Source organism: Plecotus auritus (genome assembly GCF_963455305.1).
Source record: "Plecotus auritus genome assembly, chromosome: 4".
NCBI classification, from domain to species: Eukaryota; Metazoa; Chordata; class Mammalia; order Chiroptera; family Vespertilionidae; genus Plecotus; species Plecotus auritus.
This window is the reverse complement of record NC_137775.1, coordinates 156,969,931-156,989,058: the sequence shown is the minus strand read 5'-3', so window position 1 is coordinate 156,989,058 and position 19,128 is coordinate 156,969,931. Positions and strand designations below refer to the sequence as shown.

At 35.7% G+C, this 19,128-nt stretch overlaps 1 protein-coding gene across 1 annotated transcript in view; it reads left to right on the top strand.

The window, feature by feature from the left end:
- Window positions 1-19,128, top strand: part of SEMA3E (semaphorin 3E) — a 231,041-nt gene that overhangs the window by 147,909 nt on the left and 64,004 nt on the right. The window contains exon 5 of the mRNA XM_080663867.1: window positions 16,741-16,834. Within this exon, the coding sequence (XP_080519993.1) occupies window positions 16,741-16,834 (94 nt within the window). The remainder of the gene's footprint in view (window positions 1-16,740; window positions 16,835-19,128) is intronic.

The following is a 19,128-nucleotide window of genomic DNA, read 5'->3' as shown; positions in this document are numbered from 1 at the left end:
GGGACCAGAGGAGGCGTAAGTTGGGCCAGACCTGTAACTAATTAAAGCAGCTCAGATCCTTAGGGAGCAGTGAGCTCTGCTATGAGGTTTTGTGTTTTTTATGTGTGTGTGTGTGTTTTTTTTTAACTTAAAATTTTTACTTAAAACATGAAAGTGCTCCAGTACCTTTTGCCCACCTCTTCCATGGCACTCCTTTGTTAATAATCTGATGTTTGTTTTTTGAAATGTGTGCATGTTTGTGTAAAAATAATAAAATGTTAATAGTCTATCTGAGGTTCTTATTTTAATTATTTTTACTCATGGGCATTATTTCACGGGCATTACTATGCATATGTTAGGGCATAATAATTCATCTCATGCACTTAAATGGCTGCATGGTATTTTTTAGTAAAATGAACCATAATATATAATTAAGTGATTTATTTTTAAATGTTAATCCTGAGGCTACAGTGAAGCACAGAATGAGTCTGATGCTTGAGTTGTTGAGCATCTACAGGGCAAATGAGATGCTCATCAATGCAGACCCATAAGCATGCATGTCTCCAGTTTGATCAGATGTTATAAACTCGCACCATATGCCTGATTCAGCTCACACATGTGCTCTCTTTGTCACAGACAGCGTTTCCTGTTTGTTTTCTTCTATAGAGCCTACATTTGAAAACTGGTTGGTTTCACATGGTAGATTGTGATTTCCATTGGGCTGATGTGAAAAGAATCAGTTGGTGCTAAGTAGCTGCTGCCCCACTCCTCAATAGGGGGCATGTGATGAACAACATTCCACAGTCCCCATCACAGCACAATGCACGCTTACACCAGCCTCTGCCAGTTTGCCATCTCTGCCTGGGCCTGACAGGCATTTGCATTTGTTCCTCAAGCACTAGAGGGTTATGAACTTCCTCAAAACCCTTAAGTGCTTAGAATCTAGCAGTTAGTCAATAATCATAGAATGAATGAGTCAGTGAGTAAATGAATGAATGAATGAGTGTTGTTACAGTGATACTTTAATGTAGACCTCTAAGATTCTAACAAATCCAAATTAAGAAATTGGTTAAAATGTTTATAAGATAGAATTGATAAGTAACCTGTCACACACATAATTCTTTTAATTATGTAGATTTTGCTAACTCTTGAACAGGTTTGGTGATAACATAATAGATATTTATTTTTACATGTCTTGTCTTTAGAACATAAATTAAGCAGCATAGCATAGAGAAGTGACAGTCTTTAAGTATATTTTTTGGCAACTTGTAAAATTCATACAGAAAATTATGCAGATCACAAAAAAAAAATGTACCTATGATTAGTTTTCACAAATTGAACACAGCTATGTAATTAGCATCCAGATTAAGAAAGAAAACACCACCAGAACCCAAAAATCTTCATTTTCCCCCTTTAAAGTCACTATTCTTCCAATACAACCACTTTTCTGACTTCTGTCACCATAAATTAGTGTGTCTCTTTTAGAATTTTACATAGATGGAATCACACAGCACGTATTTTGTGTTTGTGAGTGTGCCTAGCTTCTTTTGATTAATAATATAGTGAGAATAATTATGTTGTGTGTAGTTATACTTCATGTATTCTCATTTCTGTGTAGTACTTTTTGTATGGATATATCTCAATTTATTTATGCATATTTCTTTAGCTAATCACTTGGGTTGTTACAGCTTTTGTTCTGTTACTGTGCTGCTATGAACATTCATGTGTGTTTTTTATTAGCATATGTACAAGTTTTTGCTTAGTATATTGTAGGAGTGGGTTTACTATGTCATAGAAGATGCATATGTTCAGTTTTGGCAAATACTAGTAAACCATTTTCCAGTTATAGTAGCAATTTTATATCCACCAGCAATGTATGAATGTTGTAGTTACTCCATAGACAATACAGAGTATTGTCTTTTTATTAGTCATTTTGATGTGTGTTTAGTGGTATCAGATTGTGGTTTTAGTTTTCATTTTTCTGATGACTAATAAGGTTGAGCATATTTTATGTAATTGAGACTTAGAAATTTTTAGTCATTTTGAGTTGTTGTCTTCTGTTGGCCATTTAAGAGCTGCTTGACATTGCCAAATGGGGTTTGTTGGGAATTTTATGAAGAAGCAAATGTAAAATATCCAGTTCAGTGTTGAACACAGAGAAAATTCTCAGCAGAAGGTAATTCCAATTGTTACCCATTTCTTTTGCTTTTTGAAACTGATAGACAATTTAAAACAAGGGTCAAAAGTAAAATTGGAAAAAAGTGGTAGAAGAGAACAGTTGGATATAAAGGGGTGATAGGAAAATAGGAACAGGGAGGAAGAATAAAACCAATATTTACTATTTATGATATTGACCTTCTTATTAACAAAGTAAGTCCAGAAAAGTGTATTTTATAGTTCTCATTAAGAAGGACAAGTGGAGACATTAAGGCATAAGCTTTGGATTTAGGGATATCTGAGGTTTTATTTCTTCACTGTAACTTAACTAGATATTTAACAAAGATTTCAATAACATTGTCTTCATAGGGTCAGTAGTGATAATTACATAAATATATGTAATATTTAAATATAAAATATGTGAAGATGAAAATATAAAATCATATATAAGTTTAGCCCACTAGTGACATAAGTACTCAATAAAAATTGACCACTTTTATCATATTATTTGAACTTTGAGATATATTTTTATATAACTGTTTATATAAGGGATATTAACATAATGGACAGTGATCACAACATAAGTTCATTACATAGAAAAAGCAGAGACTTTTTCTTCTGGCTCATGTCAATAACTTGTTATCATGGTTTATCATTTTCACATTTATAATACTGGAGCACCCAGATGATTTATTTTCCTCCTATGATGGCTATTGAGTAATGGTGGATGTTTTATAGTAGCTACATTAGTCTGCTTTAGGTTGAAAATTATGTCAAATGAATTCAGTTTTTAAATGTTCTTTTGAAAGTAAGGAGAAATTTTGAAAAAAAAATATTCCTTAAGATGTTAATAAAATTCTCTAACTCTAAAAATAAATTTGACATTCATGGAAAATTAATGACTATAAGGAGAAAACATGTTAACCTTGTTGGTCATTCTTGTTTTCAAGAATATTTTCACTAAGACATTTGAGTATAATTAGGTGATTAAATAATGTGTTGGCAAACTAACTTGAATTTTATTAGTGTACTGAAGTTAAATTAGTTAAAAATTCTATTACATGTTATGCTATTGCTAATTCATGAATATGATATAGAACAGATGTACATAGTTAAATTTGTTGGTCTAATTAAAATATTGGCTTAACTAAAATGACATGTATTTTCAGTCTGGCAAATTGAATTTTGTCAGGTCTCATTTTCCAAAGGGAAATTAAAATATATTTTAAAGTAAGTAAACTATATTTTTCCTTAACTTTTAAAATTCTTCAATAGTGTATATATATATTTCCCAGAAAACTTAATTTTGAGCATTTGCATAGATGAAACAGCTGGACAGAGGAAAATAAAGAAGAGTAGAGAAGTTCAATAGGAATATAGGATTCCTGATGTGCTGTTCATCACCATCATTTTTCTACAAGAAAATGAGGAAAAGTAATATAACACATTCAAGCAGAATGAAGTCCTTTTATTATCCTAATATTGGGGGAATATAATTTGGCAAGGCACTTTGGTTGTTTCCACCCCTCGCCCCCTTTTATAACTGACTTTACAGTCTTCTTCAACATTTTCTATACTGCCTCTTCAGTGCCATTGGAGAACATAGATACCCCAATTTCTCTGTCTCTCTTAAATATCTTTTCTCTTTACACTTGGATTACTCCAATTAAAAGAAGTTTCTGTGTCAACCTATCCATTTTCTCCAACAATAGCCTTCCTTCTTCTAAGATTAAAATATTAAATATTGTTTTATATGTCTATAATATCTGAAACATTTGTCAGATTTTGGTAATCTATATAGATTGATCACTACATAGATTCAGTTTTATTTCTGGAATAAAATTTTGAACCACAATTAATAAGCTGTAGACTCATCCTCATTCAATCTCTCAGGAAAGTCTGTTTTTAACTCTATTATCCCATTTTCTCATTTGTAAAATAAGATGAAGGCATCTTCTAAGTCTAAAATTTGATATCAATGAAGTAATATTGTCTACCTCACAGTCTTATTGTAAGAACTAGAGGCCCGGTGCATGAAATGCATGCACGGGGGTGTGTCCCTCAGCCCAGCTTGCACCCTCTCCAATCTGGGATTCCTCTCACAATCCAGGACTGCTGGCTCCCAACTGGTCACCTGCCTGCTAGCCTGATCACCCCTAACCACTTCCCGGCCAGCCTGATTGATGTCTAACTGCTCCCCTGCCAGCCTAGTCACCCCTAACTGCCCTCCCCTGCAGGCTTCGTCCCCCCCAACTGCTCTCCCCTGTTGGCCTGGGTCCCCCCCAACTGCCCTTCCCTGCAGGCCCAGTCGCCCCCAACTTCTCTCCTCTGCCAGCCTGGTCACCCCTAACTGCCCTCCCCTGCAGGCTTGGTCGCCCACAACTGCCCTCCCTTGCAGACCTGGTCCCTCCCAACTACCCTCCCCTGCTTTCCATCTTGTGGTGGCCATTTTGTGTCCACATGGGGGCAGCCAGCTTGTGTGTTGGAGTGATGGTCAATTTGCATATTATTCTTTTATTAGATAGGATTAAATCACCTCAATAATAATCTTAATAAATATAACACCATTTATTGAATACATTCCATGTGCTTTGATGCTCATAACTTCCCACAAGGGAAAAATTATTGCTTTCATATTACAAATGAGGAAAATTAAAAGAAGTTAACTTGCTTCTTAAGGCTGTACTCTAAGTGGCCAAACTTGGGCTGCATGGTCCAAGGCCAAGTTCTTTCCATTATATGGTGCATCTTTCCTGAATGCACTAATACATAAAGGCATTTTATAAACTATGAATTGCCATATAAAGAAATTAATGGTGATGTCAATAATTGTGTTTATGCAGGCATCTTCTGCATGAATCTATGCCTTCCACTATTCTTCCACTCTTTTCTCTAAACTTGATCATCATCCAAACTGACTATAATTAGAGACAATTAAGGATTGTTGGTTGTCACCATTGTTATTTAGCCACTTACATGTAGTCAATCATATTTTTAGTCCTCTGTTAACTCTCCTCCAATTTTCCAAGGTAAAATAATGTAGTGAAAAGAATATAGGCTTTGAAATGAGACAGATGAAGTTTCAAATCTGGGTTCTGTTCTCCACTACCTATATGATTTTGGATCAATTATTAACATTTTTATAATTTATATTATTAACAGTTTCCTCATCTATAAACTTAAATCTTTACACTAATAAAAGAGAAATATGCAAATTTACCATCACTTCGTGATGCCCACCAGTCAATCAGGAGTGAGTATGCAAATTAACCCAACAAAGATGGCAGCGGCTCTGCCCCCCAGCTGCTCCGGGCCTCTGGGCAGCACACATGCAGGCACGGAGCGGCAGGGTGGGGTGGGACGCCTGCTATGAGAGGGATGGCGGGGGTCAGAGGGAGCTCCAGGAGCGGCGCTCCAGTCGGAGCAAAGACTGAAGGCAGCGGCCAGAGCCAAGGCCTGGGTCCCGGGTGCCAGAGGAAAACCGTTGCTGGCAGCCAGGGGAAGGAAGGCCTATTGCACTAATCTTCGTGCAATGGGCCTCTAGTTTTAATATAAAGCTTGCCCAAGTTGTATGGATTTTCTGATATATGATATCTGGGGAAGTGGGACTGGTACATAGTAATGCACACTCAATGTTAACCTTTTTTATTTTTCAAATTGTCTCCAGTGCTGAGTTCCTAGTTCTTAACTCTCAGCATTTGAAATGTCTTTCTATTAGAAAAGCAAATGGAGGACATAAAGTAAAAACCCACAGCCTTCCCTCTTTTAACTTCTAAATGTAAGTATTTGATGCGACCCTTTCACTGTCTCAGATACAGATGCCACTGGACTCTTGTCTCCAAGATTACTTTCTATGCCCTTTGTCATATCTCTTTTCTTCTTCATTATATTAATCGGCCACATTTTTTCTCTTTCAGCACAAAGAGATATGTGGTCTATAAGCTTCTTCCTTATTTTGCTAACACTAGAATTTCCTATGAATTTTCCTATAAAATTTTTCACAGCATAGTCTGTATTTGCCATTTCCAGTTCCTCAACTTTCACTGATTCTTCACTGCAAGGATTCACTTTTCTAAAACCGCTCCCTTTACTATTGCTCTTGACTTTCTAGTTGCCAAATAAGTATCTCTTTAACTCCTCAACTAATGGTACTTCTCTGCAGCATTTGGTGGCATAGTTTCTTTATAGAAGCTTTCCTCTTTTAGTTGTTAGAACCATTATGTTTTAAATAGTTTTAAAGTTCTGAATAGTCTGCCTTTCCAACCCTTATAATTTTGGTGATGCAGAAATTCTCTGCTTGGTGAGTTTTCCTACATTGCCTGCTTTCCTTGATGTTTTTACCAATTCACATGGCTTTCTCTATTATCTATTTGCTGGTTCCAAAATCTTAGCCATAGTCTTCACCTCTATCCAGCACTCTACATCCATATTTCCTATACCTATTGAAAATCATCCATAAAATAACTTCCTAGAGACATTGCAAGAAAACAATTCTTAAAATTTATATTGACAAAGGAGGAAGAGGTAGATTCTACACCACCTTCATGACTCCCCTTATTCTAAGATACCAAGGAGGCAATCACAACATTTTGTGCCCTATCTCAAGATACTGTATTCTCTCATTTGCTTATGTCTTTGCTTTACTTAAAACATACACACACACACACACACACACACACACACACACACACACCTCCAAAACAAAAAATAAACTCGTCTGTATTCTTTGCTTAAAAAATCCTAACTCATTTTTCAAGAATGAGCTCATATATCATCTCCTCTGTGTGCTTATCTCAGCTGCCACCTGGTAGAGTTAATTACTTTCTCTTTGCGTTTTCATCATACTTAAAAACAAACTTTAATTATGAATTTATAATTTCTATATGAATGCTGAAGTGTCTCTAGGGAAGAGACTGCCATTTCTATCTGTTTCATCGTGGCCCAACGTAATCCTGATGGTAGTCACTGAAATCATTCACTAAAAAGATATAATGAGCTTATGTAAACAGGCTCATCTTTTTTTTAATGCTCACCTGAGAATATTTTTCCCTGAATTTTAGAGAGACTGGAAGGGAGAGGGAGAGATGCAGAGAGAGAAACATCCATGTGAGAGAGACACATCAATTGGTTGCCTCTCGCATGAGCCCTGATTTGGGGCCAGGGATCCAGCCTGCAACGGAGGTACGTGCCCTTGACCAGAATTGAACCCAGGAACCTTCAGTCTGTGGGCTGATGCTGAGCTAAACTGGCCAGGGCCCATCATTTTACTTAACCTAATTATTTATAACATACTATTTGCCAGATCTTCAACTATTTTCTGAATTTATATGACTCTATAAAAGATGTTTCTGAAAAGAATCTAATGTTGGGTTGGACTTTTTAAATTCAAAATTAGGTATGATCAAACATTTAAACATTAAACATATTTGAATATTTTATCAATGTTTATTGATAACTCAAGATCATATATATACCTGCATATGTATAAGTCTATATATATAATGACATTTCCAGCTTCTGGATTAATTATTTTTGACTGTTTCTTCTTTTCTACTACTAAGTTCTTAATCATCATTTAGATTTTTACCTCTTACATAATCTCTATAGTGAACTGCTTTGATTTCAGTTCCAGGATTCTTCCTGTACCTCAATTGGCATCAATTGTAGGCTAGTTCTACCCGAGGCTGTCCAAGTAAACTTTTTTTTTTAGCTGGAATTAGCAAGCCTTGGTGGTAAATCGGAGAAGACAGCAGCTAGTCTGTTTTGTTATGGCTCTGCTATGACCTATGCCAGTTCATGTAGGCACTTTCTTTGGTGTGATGATACCTTCACCTTGCATACTTTTTCTACCCTAAGTGGGCCCCAATAGGCTGTGAATTTGGGTTTTTGTCCAGCCTTTGGGGCCTGCTTCTAGTTTTGCTTCCTTAATCCAGTACCCTTCGTCCCTGAGGAAGAACACCATTATACTGCTCAGCCCTGTGGTTTTCTTCAGGGTGAGGTGCCTGCTGGACCAAACTCCTCTAGCGTCTGGCTACTGCTTTCAATTTGGTCAGCGGCAGCACAGGATCCCGAGAGCATATGGGATGTACTGTATCCCCAGACCATGCAGTTTGCTGCTTCCTCGCACCCTTTCCTCTCCCCAGGCACAGGCTGCAGGCTGTGGGGCTAGCCATCCAGTGAGCTACCCACCCATGACACTTTGCCAGCAGGCTGGGGTCTCAGAGGGAGGCCTAGTCAACTCAAGTTTCTGCTGATTCCCTGTGCACGGGGACTTTCTGTGTGTGCCCAGGGTTGTTCCGCTGGCCTGGGGACAGGGCACTAGCTCTGACTGGGCAACACCAGGAGCTTCTCCACCATTCAGTTGCAGGCAGCACACATTCTTCAATGAGATTTGAATCGCCCTCCCAGTCTGTCCTTCCTCAGCTTCTGATTCATCTTTATACTTGCTCTCCTATCATCACTTTGTTTATAGTAAGTGGCCCCAATTTAACTTACTACATGGTAATTTGTCTCTTGATTGGATCCAGACTTATACAGATAATAATGTATTCCCTCTACCTCTTAAGAACCAACTACTTGCTGATTTTCTATTGAAATTACTAAAAGGATTTTACCAAAGTGAATACGTGTATCAACGTATGCTGCTAAGGAGGAAACGGCTACCAAATGCTAGGAAGTCCAAGGATATTTTGTTAGCTAAAATGCCACCAGATTTGAGGAAGGTGCTTGATGATCCTAAGCACTGCAGAGAGGTTTCTAGCAGATTCTCAGGACCTTGCCAGGAACATCTGGCGAGTAATGACAACACATTACTTACATGATATAGAGGCCAGCCTAAACATAAAGTTGCGTGCAAAAAGGCTATAACAGAAACAAAGACATACAAGAAACTGACCCCCAGTGTAGCAGCTTTGGCAAACACAAGAAGAAAGAAGAAAAGTAAACAAAACCTGCGTTAATGGTGTTTTCTTTCAGGACTTTCTGTAGGACACCCATTTCTTTCCCCTCAGGTGACCAAATCACAGTTGAGATAATACACATTTTACAAGAAAAGTTTCTATAGCTAAAATATCATAGCAATGGGGATTAAAGTGTACTTTTAAAAGTAATTGAGAAAGAATGTAAGATTTGACACCCAAGTAAAACTCAACATGAGCTCTATGAGATAAGATATCAAAAATGTTACAAAGACTGGAAGGAAATATAGCTTCAACAGTGGTTGTCCCTTAATAGTAGGGTTATGAAAAATCATTATTCTTAGCTTTTATATTTATATTCTACATTTTCCTCTTTAATGATATATTGACTTACTATGTAAATAATGATATTATTTCAGTCATTTGTAGTCATACAAGTCATTGCCTTCTTCTTTGTAAGGAATTCAAAATATAGAGACAAATATTTTTTTTTCAATGTTTTCCCAATCTCAGTCCCTTCCCCAGACTAAATTACCACTAGCACAATGGGTTGTGTCTTTTAGACCTTTCTCTCTCTGGAATGAAACAACCTAAACTGATGATAGTGGCTCACAGATAAACATCTATATCTACATCTATGTATATCTATATCTACCTTTCTATCTACCCATAGTAATTCCACACCTGTAGGCTTAACCCCAGTCTCCTCCTGACTGTAATGTAGAGCAAGTCAGTCCTCCTCTTCCTGCCTGAGCTTGTTCTAGTACTTCGTGTATAGGGGTGAGGTGAGGATTGGATTCATATCAGTAAAGCACCTATAGTAGTGCCTGGTGAATAATAAAAGTTATATAATTGTCAGCTATCAGCATCGCCACCAGCAGTGTTGTCATCATCTGATTTCTTTATCTTCTCCATTGGCATCAACTATTGCCATCACATGTCCTTTCACAAATCTGAATTCCTCGTCCTAACATTTTTTTTAAAATCTCATATGTTGCCTTTCTGGTATTCCCTGTCATTTAAAAATTTGTTAGTCAAACACATTCTTAATATGAAATTTATCATGTTTCCTTAAGCACCTTTCCTTTCATTCCTTTTTACTGTGCTCCTTACCGCAACCTAGCTTTTCTCTAAGTTGAATCAGTGGTGGAATCCTTTCAGCTATACCTTTAAATTAACTTTCCAATCCATTCCTGCTCCGTCCTCCTGCCAGAACCATGGTTATCCCTGAGTACTGCCACTAGCTTCCTTACAGTTTTCACTTGCTTTTCAGTCCAGCTATTTCTCTCCTGTCAAATGAACCTTGTGAAACAATTGGTCTTTTTAAAGCGTTCATGATTTACCCCTGCATGTCATCTGAAAGAAGTCTAAATGTCTCATCTCAGAAAGCCGGTGTCCTTCACAGGCTGGCTCTAATGTACTTTCTCAGTCTTCTCTCCTCCCGCTTATTAAACTGCCCCTGTACAAGTCTGGTTCCAGTCAGTCAGAGCTACTCCCTTCTTTTTTACCCAGCCCTTTATCGCAGCCTTGAATGAAATGTTTTGTTCTACTTCTAAAATGCCCTCTTACAGGAGAGTGGGTAAGAAACGGGCATTAGATCTTTCTGTTGCTAGCTGCGTGGATTTGGCTAAGTTTAATATCGCTGAGCTTCAGAAACTTTATTTGTAAAATGAGGATAAAATTATCTGTCTCATAAGGTTGTAGTAAAAATAAATAAACAACTAAATAAGGTTGTTAGCACAATACTTGAGATGTAGTGTTCCTAATATAAATCTTAATCAACTGATTTTTGGTTTCCTTAAGAAAAACATCCCAGAATATCACCATTGTCTCTCTCAACCCAGACCATTCTACCCCCAAAATTAGAATTAGGTTCTAATTTCCTATACTCCTCATTGTTTGTACCTCATTATAAGACTTTTCACATTGAGCTACGCATTATACTAATTGTGTTTCCCTACCTGGAATCCAGAAGACACAATTCCTGTCCCGTGATGTTTTTTGGAGCATCATTACATTTAAATACATATCTTAAAGACTTCATGAACGATAAGAACATTTGGGTAACTGTTTTGTAGCTTGTTAAGTGCTCTGCAGAAATGAATTATTACCTTTGCAGCACCTCACACAGCGCTGTTCACACAGGACTAAAGCGTACACTGAATTGAAGTGCACATTGAAATGTCATACGGAGCTTATGTTAGGTTCTGTTTATTCGACATTCTGCTGTCTTTGGTCATGTGGTCCTAGTAAAACATGCCGGATGTCTTTTAATTTTATTATAGTTCTACCTTATTCTATATCTACAGGCATGAGCCTCCAGAATAATCATACAAAAACATGCTAAGAAATGCTTGCATCCCTTTTTACTTTTGTGTAATAAGCTAATTTTTGAGGTTTGATAAAGGGAGGACTGAGATGCGAGAAGAAAGGTGGAACACACTGTCATACTGAGGACCAGGTCATGGGCAGGGTTTCCCATTTTAAGTATCCAGCGAATTAGACTGGCAATTAAAAAATCAGAAAGCGTTTAATTCTTATCAGCTTGGAAAATAATTTTGGAATTCTCATCTCTAACTACATAGGTTACTACGGTGTGGATACATTTCTTTGTAAGCATATTTACTCTTTCCATGAGAAAAAGCCAGGAATCACATAGCCAGACTCCTCTGATAACCATGAAAGACATTATACCATAACCCTGTTTTCCATAATTGCCTCTGTTGACACTACTTAACTCCAAGAGCTGTCTGGTCCCAGCCAGGGTGGAATGGCAAATCATTTGTCACAAAAAGTGTCCTTTCCCTTGCAGCTGTCCAGTTCTTACTGTGCAGATGGTGGGTTTATTTTTCCTTTTACCAGCAGTTCTTTACTTTCTCGCACAGGACTGTGATCCTTTGTGATCATGTATGACTCAGTCAGGAGTAAGAACACTCATAGAATTGAGGAGTTTTCAAATGTGTCCAAGTGAAAGGGAATAAGGACACAGAAATGAGGGATAGTTCTGCATAGTAAAAGGGCGCTATGACTTCCTTCCCATGAAAAGTAGACATTCATAGTTTTATAAAAAGCAGCTTTGTCCTCAAAAAAGAATTTTGATTCTGGTTTCATTGTGTGTGGTCAGAATAACAGTGAAAATAGTCAAGCCCAGAGAAGGTGGACAGGGAAAGCATACCGAAGAAAAGTCTAGATCATAAAGCTAACGGGAGTCGGTATGGTCCATTTCTTCCCATGTGTAAATGTCTAAAGACCTCCCTTCTTCAGTTAAATTTTTGAAAGTATACATCAATATTTATTCATTATTTCTAGCATTCTCCTATTTAATATTTTAATGTTAATATTAAATAAATATTAATTTAATAGTAAATAATAATTTCAGATTAATATCTCCGGTTTAATATTGTACATATTAAATGCTCACTTTTATTAAATACATATAGATTATTATATATACAAATAAAATGATATCTATATCATATATTTTATCTAAGAAACAGGTACAGTTCAATTCAACTGCTTACTGGACATGCTGTGCCAGTTATTTTATTATACAGTGTATATAGGAAATCAGAAGTTTACATTGAACAAGTAATTACTACTACCACTTTTTTCTACAAATTCACCCTAAAATTTCTGTACTGGATAGCATGTTCACAACTGTTCAAAAAATAGGCATACATAGTTATATTCACTAAAATTTTTGGCATTTTATATAGTATTTTTAGTGACCTTTTCATTTTGACTTTGCTATTTGTTAAGTTGGCAATTAGAAAGGTTTCTTTGCTTAATTTTTATGTGGTTTAAATTAAGTAGTATGGATCATGCTTCTTAAGTTCAATATTGACTGAATACTTAGCACATATAGGCTTCTTGAGTGTTTGTTGAATTATTCTATGAACATAATCACAATGCAGTGGGGGATAATGCAGCAAAGATACATAGTATGGTCCATGAAAGAAGTTTTTCCTGGAAGAGTCTTGGAGAATATCTGTAAAATAATTTTTCAGCATCATTTTCCCATTAAGTATGAGTTAGTGTTGTAGAGCATAGGAAGATTGAATTCACTTTTCCCAAAGGGACAATGTAGTTAAAGAGCTATGGGTAGTATCATGTATTGAACTTTTAAAGAAAGTCTATCAGATTGTGCTACTCAGTTTTGATTGGATGGTGGGACTCATCAAGAATGCTCTCTAAATTTAAAGCATTAAAAATAAAGTGTATTATTTTTAGAGAAAAAATGTGAAAATAAAAGAAATTAAAATGAAAAACAATTACTAACAACTTTATTCCCCTTTTGCACTTTTTCCCTCTTTGTTTATTCAGTCTTTATGACATTTTTCAAATTTTTTTTAATAATTTATTTATTGCTTGGCATAAAAAAGTGAAAAAAAAATGGTAAAGAAGCAAATCATATTCAAAATTTAATTGTGATACAGATTATTAAATAGCTATTCAATTAAGAATTAAAGTGCATATTATGTCCCTAGCCAGTTTGGATCAGTGAATAGAGTGTCAGCCTGCAAGCAGAGGGGTCCTGGGTTCGATCCTGGTCAAGGGCATGTACCTTGGTTGCAGGCTCCTTCTCCGCCTGGGCCCTGGTTGGGCTCCTGTGGGAGGCAACCAATCAATGTGTTTCTCTCACATCAATATTTCTCTCTGTCTTTCCCTCTCTCTTCTACTCTTCCTAAAAATCAATAGGAAAATATCCTCGGGTGAGGATTAAAAATAATAATAATAAATAAAGTGCATATTATGGTTATTTATTCTAGACATGTATGTACCAAAACTGCATCTTTGTTTTGTTTTCATTGTTGACAGATATATGTGTATGAGCCTTGTATATTTTACTTTTTCTCTAGTCATTAGAAATAGCTAATATAATAGGTGATTATTTGTTTTTCAGTATTTGTAATGTTCTAATTTACTTTGGACATCTCACAGATGGGAAATTCTCATTTTGTTTAACTGGTATTTAACGCCTGACATACAGGGACTCGCACCTATTAAAAATAACTTACAATAGGCTTGCTGAGTTCTGAGGACTTTCCTCAAGGCCTAAAGGGGAAAATTCTCCTGGGAAGATATACCATTTATTCTTTACAAACATTTTTTTCTGAAAAGCACACGTGTCTGTGAACATTTGTAACCTAGATGTCCTGCTTTCTCTCAAGCATAGGAGGACCTATTGAAAAACGTCTCCATATTACACCAAAACAAAAAGTACAGCCCGCACTGTTAATGCTAGTGATGTCTTGTAAATTTAAGCCACATAACTCAGGCAGAAATTCCAGCTGTTAAAACATAGATAATGGAAAGCCAGGGTAAGTCGTGACCAACGTTCTCAATAGGGTTAAACACCAGCATTACACAGTCCTTGAACCATAAACTCGATTCCTTTGGGGTCACTGACAGTGTCATCATGCCTCAAGTTTTCTGTTTGGTTTGGTTGTTAAATTCCACTTCATGGAAGAAAATTATATTTCTCGCATTTTAGTATTTTATAGGATTGTGTACTAAATTATACACTGCATTTAAGACCACATTGAACTTTCAAAATAATGTGAGAAACTTTAGATTTGAATTTGTAGTTAATCTCGAAGTTATCTTGATCTATGCAAAATAAAGCAATAAAAGTTTGGAATTTGCCTGCCTTCCATCATAGTATCAGTACTACTCAGTATGGTAAATATTTCCTTTGTACTTCTCTTTACCAATTTTCACACCTCAGTTGAATAAAGTTGCAAACGTAATCTATTGAGTCCTAAGGAATTAAGGTGAATTGGGTCAGTGTATCTTTCAGTCATATGCAGCTTAATGAGGTAAAGAAAGCCTCTGTTCTAAAATCATGGGACAAAAGCTCAATAAAAAAACGAAGTTCAGTATATCCCTTAAACAGCTTCATATCCAAGCATTTGGACATGTAACTATATTAGAACATATGTATACCCTACCTATTTTTCCAACTGTTTATATAGTGACAGTGACAAGCAATTGTTATATTCCTAGACTGGATCACTTCCTCCTCTGTGTAATGCTATGGATCTGTTTCCCAAATTTAATGAAAGCCCTTCAGCATAGGCATTAGCTGGGTAGACCAATAATTATATCTCATTTGAACAAAAGTTTTCTTGTCATGTCATTGCAAATTTTTATCTGTATGGAAGTGAACACAAAAATGTCTCAGATGATTTATAGGGATTCTTACACTCTACTAATTTATGTAAAGTGTCTAAATAGGTAACACTTTTTTTTTTTTTGCTTAAAATATCAGTTTAGTTACACTCTGGGTTAAGAGGACATATCTGTTCTATAGGCTGTGGTTTAATTCCAAAGATACGACTGGAGGGTTACAGGTGAACTCTGCATTTACCAGAAAGCCTTCGGAAAGGCAGAATCAGAATGGCGATTTTAGGATATGATCTAGAGAAAGAGGAAAGCGTGTCCAGTAAGAATGGCAATATAAGGATAGAAACAATAAAGTGGAGTAATTGGGGTGGCTAGGAAAGTTAAGATCAAGTTTGTGAGAAATGCGTGCAATTCCCGGAGGTTACTCAGGAATCTAGGATTGTTTATAGGTTCCTGATTCACATATGGGATACACGCCACAATGGGCAGGATCACCAATATTCTATTGCAAAGTGCAATTGGCCCTTGAATAAACCAGGCTTGAACTGAACGGGTCCACCTATACCTGGATTTTTTTAAAAATTAAGCACCAACTCTATTTTTGACCTGTCGTTGGGAATCTGTGGATGCAGAGGACTGACTATAGAAAGTTCTGGGTAGATTTTCAATTGCATGGAGGTTGGGATGTAGGTCCCCCAAACCCCATGTTTTTCAAGGGTCAACTGTAATTTTTTTTCTACCAGATTTTCAATATTAAATGTTATTGTCACTTTCCCAAGCTAAATTTTTTTTTATCTAAACCATCTATAGCACAATGAATGGACAGTAACTAAAAAAATCTGCTACTGAAAATTTTGAAATCTGAGAACATTCCAAGAAAATTTCTGTGGCAATGTGCTTGCAATAGGAACCAATAAAGTAGTAGTTTTTCATGGAACTATTGATTTTAATACCTCATTTGTGTTAAGCCAGACTGAAATATTGCTCACAGTGTGATATGTATTTACACAAATATATTCAAACAATTATGCAGTAATCATTCTCTAAATTATTAAGTTTTAGATGTCTACACAAAGAATATGTGATGAAGAATAAAAATGATTGAAAATAAATATTTCAGATTATTGATGGAAATTTTTATTAACTTCCTTTACAGACTATTGGAAAAAATCAATAATGGTCTTATGGAATAAAAGCCCATTTCCATGTTTATCACTGAATCTTCTTATTAGTGACCTTTTTTCAGCAGGTTTTCATTCCTTTGGAATATTCGACTGACACATCTCAGAATAATTAATACTCGCTGGTCAAGTGATAAAAACTACTAATTTCATTCATTTTATCGCCTGCACTTTTTAGGAGGAGTGAGAAAACCCATATGTGACTGCAAAACCCATGCATTTATTTGTAAAACCCAATTAATTCCTAAATAACTTGATGTTACTGCCCAGTGCCCTATTTACAGTACCTGTTTTGTAAATAATTAAGGTTAATATACTTATGTAAGCAATTCTTACTAAAGTTGGTATAAACATAATGGTATTTTTGGTTTTCTTTCAAGGATCCCCTGTTTCACCTGGAATCACACAGGTCTGAGAGAGGAAGGGGCAGGTGTCCTTTTGATCCCAACTCCTCCTTCATCTCCACTTTAATTGGTAATTATTGCTGCAGCAGACATCAGATGCTAGACTTATCGATTTTGAAACTTCAGTTGTATTCTTTTGGTATTTCCTTGTGCCTGTTGCTTTGTCATATCTATCTGTTTGTGCTGGGAGTGATGATATTAAACTTCAAGTCATGCTAACTTGAGCCAATTTGACTGTAAAATAGGTGCAACAGCTTTGAAATATGTGTGTCTCATTCTGAAAACACAAATTGTCACTTAACACCCGATATAAGATATTTTGTACTGTACCATGTATTGTTCAAAATTCAATTACATGAATATTTTATAAAAAATTTAGCTAGAGAAACTATTTTAGCTTATGTTAATTCTTTATATTTTAGTTTTTCCATGATTTTATGGGAACTTTTAATAGTCTTTTCTTGGTGCCTTTCTCTGTTTCAGTAGAATTCAACAGAAAGTCATCCTAATTGAAAACTTCAAAGTTATTTATAAAAATTCCTGTTAATCTAGAATGTAAACAATAGAAGTCAACCAGCTCACATGATCACTGAAGGTCCACATTGGAATAATAGAATAAGCTGGCCATGTCTGTAGATTTCAGTTTGATTCAATTTAATTCGATGAAGAACCTTACTTAAGACACAGCACAATACTATTTTTTTTCTCTTATACTATTTGGGTTTAAAGTGGCACACTTGTTAAAGTACTGCAGCACTATGATGGTACAGATGGATGAGTTCCCAATGGTAAGATTGCAGAGGGTGATCTCTGACATGTAACATAGTTGCTATTAGGGATCATTCTGATTTTTCAGTGTTGAGAGGTTCTCATGTACTGTAGGTATAGAACGATGTACAAATTCCTGTTATGTCATTTGCAACACTTAGAATTACATGCTAATGTAAGGCCAGCCTATTTGCAGAAAATTAGAATGTATAAACAACATGTAGAGACTCCCTATTTTAAATCAATAGTAAAACTGATGATTAATCAAAATATCGTATGCTTGATTTAGAGCTCATATAGATGTTTCTGTGCATTCTACAGACTATGTGTTGCCTGAACTTATCCCAGACAATTGATTTTGATGGGCCTTACATCTCACTCCCTACACGTCTCCATCTTATGTTAGCTTTAATTAATAGGGAAAGTTTCATCTATTCCAGTTTTACAATTTGAAAGAGCTGTAAGATGATAATTTCACACAATAATTAAGTTCCTCGGGGGCTTGAATAAAGAGATGTAATTTTTTAAAGAATATAAAATTGTAAAGAAATCATTTTTAAGATATATTGAGTTCCTCTATTAACCTCTGTGTGTGTATACATGTGTGGTATGTGTAAGTAAACAGAATATTGAGGAAGTGAGGTCTTTAATATGGGAATAGAGTTGCCTATGTCAATTCAGACTTTGTAGGAATCAAAACCATAGGAATGAGAATGCCAGATCCATAAACATTAGAAATTCCTAGTAGATTGGCAGCATAAAATCAATTTACATGCATTTGATAGACTCATTCAATTTTTCCTAATGTTTTATTGATTTCTAGCTGCAGCTATTTAAGATTTGAATGTCTGATTGAAAGAGACTATCACATTTATTTTACCATACAATATCTTGTACAGAAAAGAACTCCTATAAATATTGACTGAATGGAACACTCACTAGGGTTCCTAAAGAAGCGACAAAACAAAATAAATTTTAGGATATTACTTATAAGAATGTTACAAATGGTATTGAAAGTCAAAAGTTACACAGCAGTTGTATAGTGAAATCCTACAAAGATTAGAACATCATTTATTTTTAATGATTTATTTAAATTGTTCAAAATAATTTCTTTTCCTACCTTGCCACTCACCATTCAGACTCCCTGGAGCTTGTTTATGCGTGAAACAAGAAATTTAAAACCGAATTTTTTAAGAGGGGAAATATTACTGGAGAGACATTTCCAAGTGAGTTTCATTGAACTTCCAAATCAAATTACACTCTGCTGAAATGTGAAATACTTACCATCTGGGTGGCTGTTTCACTTCTTCAGAAGAGAAATCAAATCATAAGGGCTCTCCAAGCTAAACACGAAAGTTATAGAATAATCCCTCCAAAGAGAAGAAATAAAAATATAATTCTTCACATTTTATCCACTAGCTTTCATCCCAAAGTACCTCTGAGAGATCATTCACTCACTGTGGAAATGCAGCAGCCACTGGGATGGAAACCTGATAACCTATGTCAGGCAGCAACTCTTTAAAAAGAGAGGAAGTAGAAATAACTTACCTAATTGAAAAAGCAGCAGGAATTTGGGCTGGAAGAAAATGGAGCTAC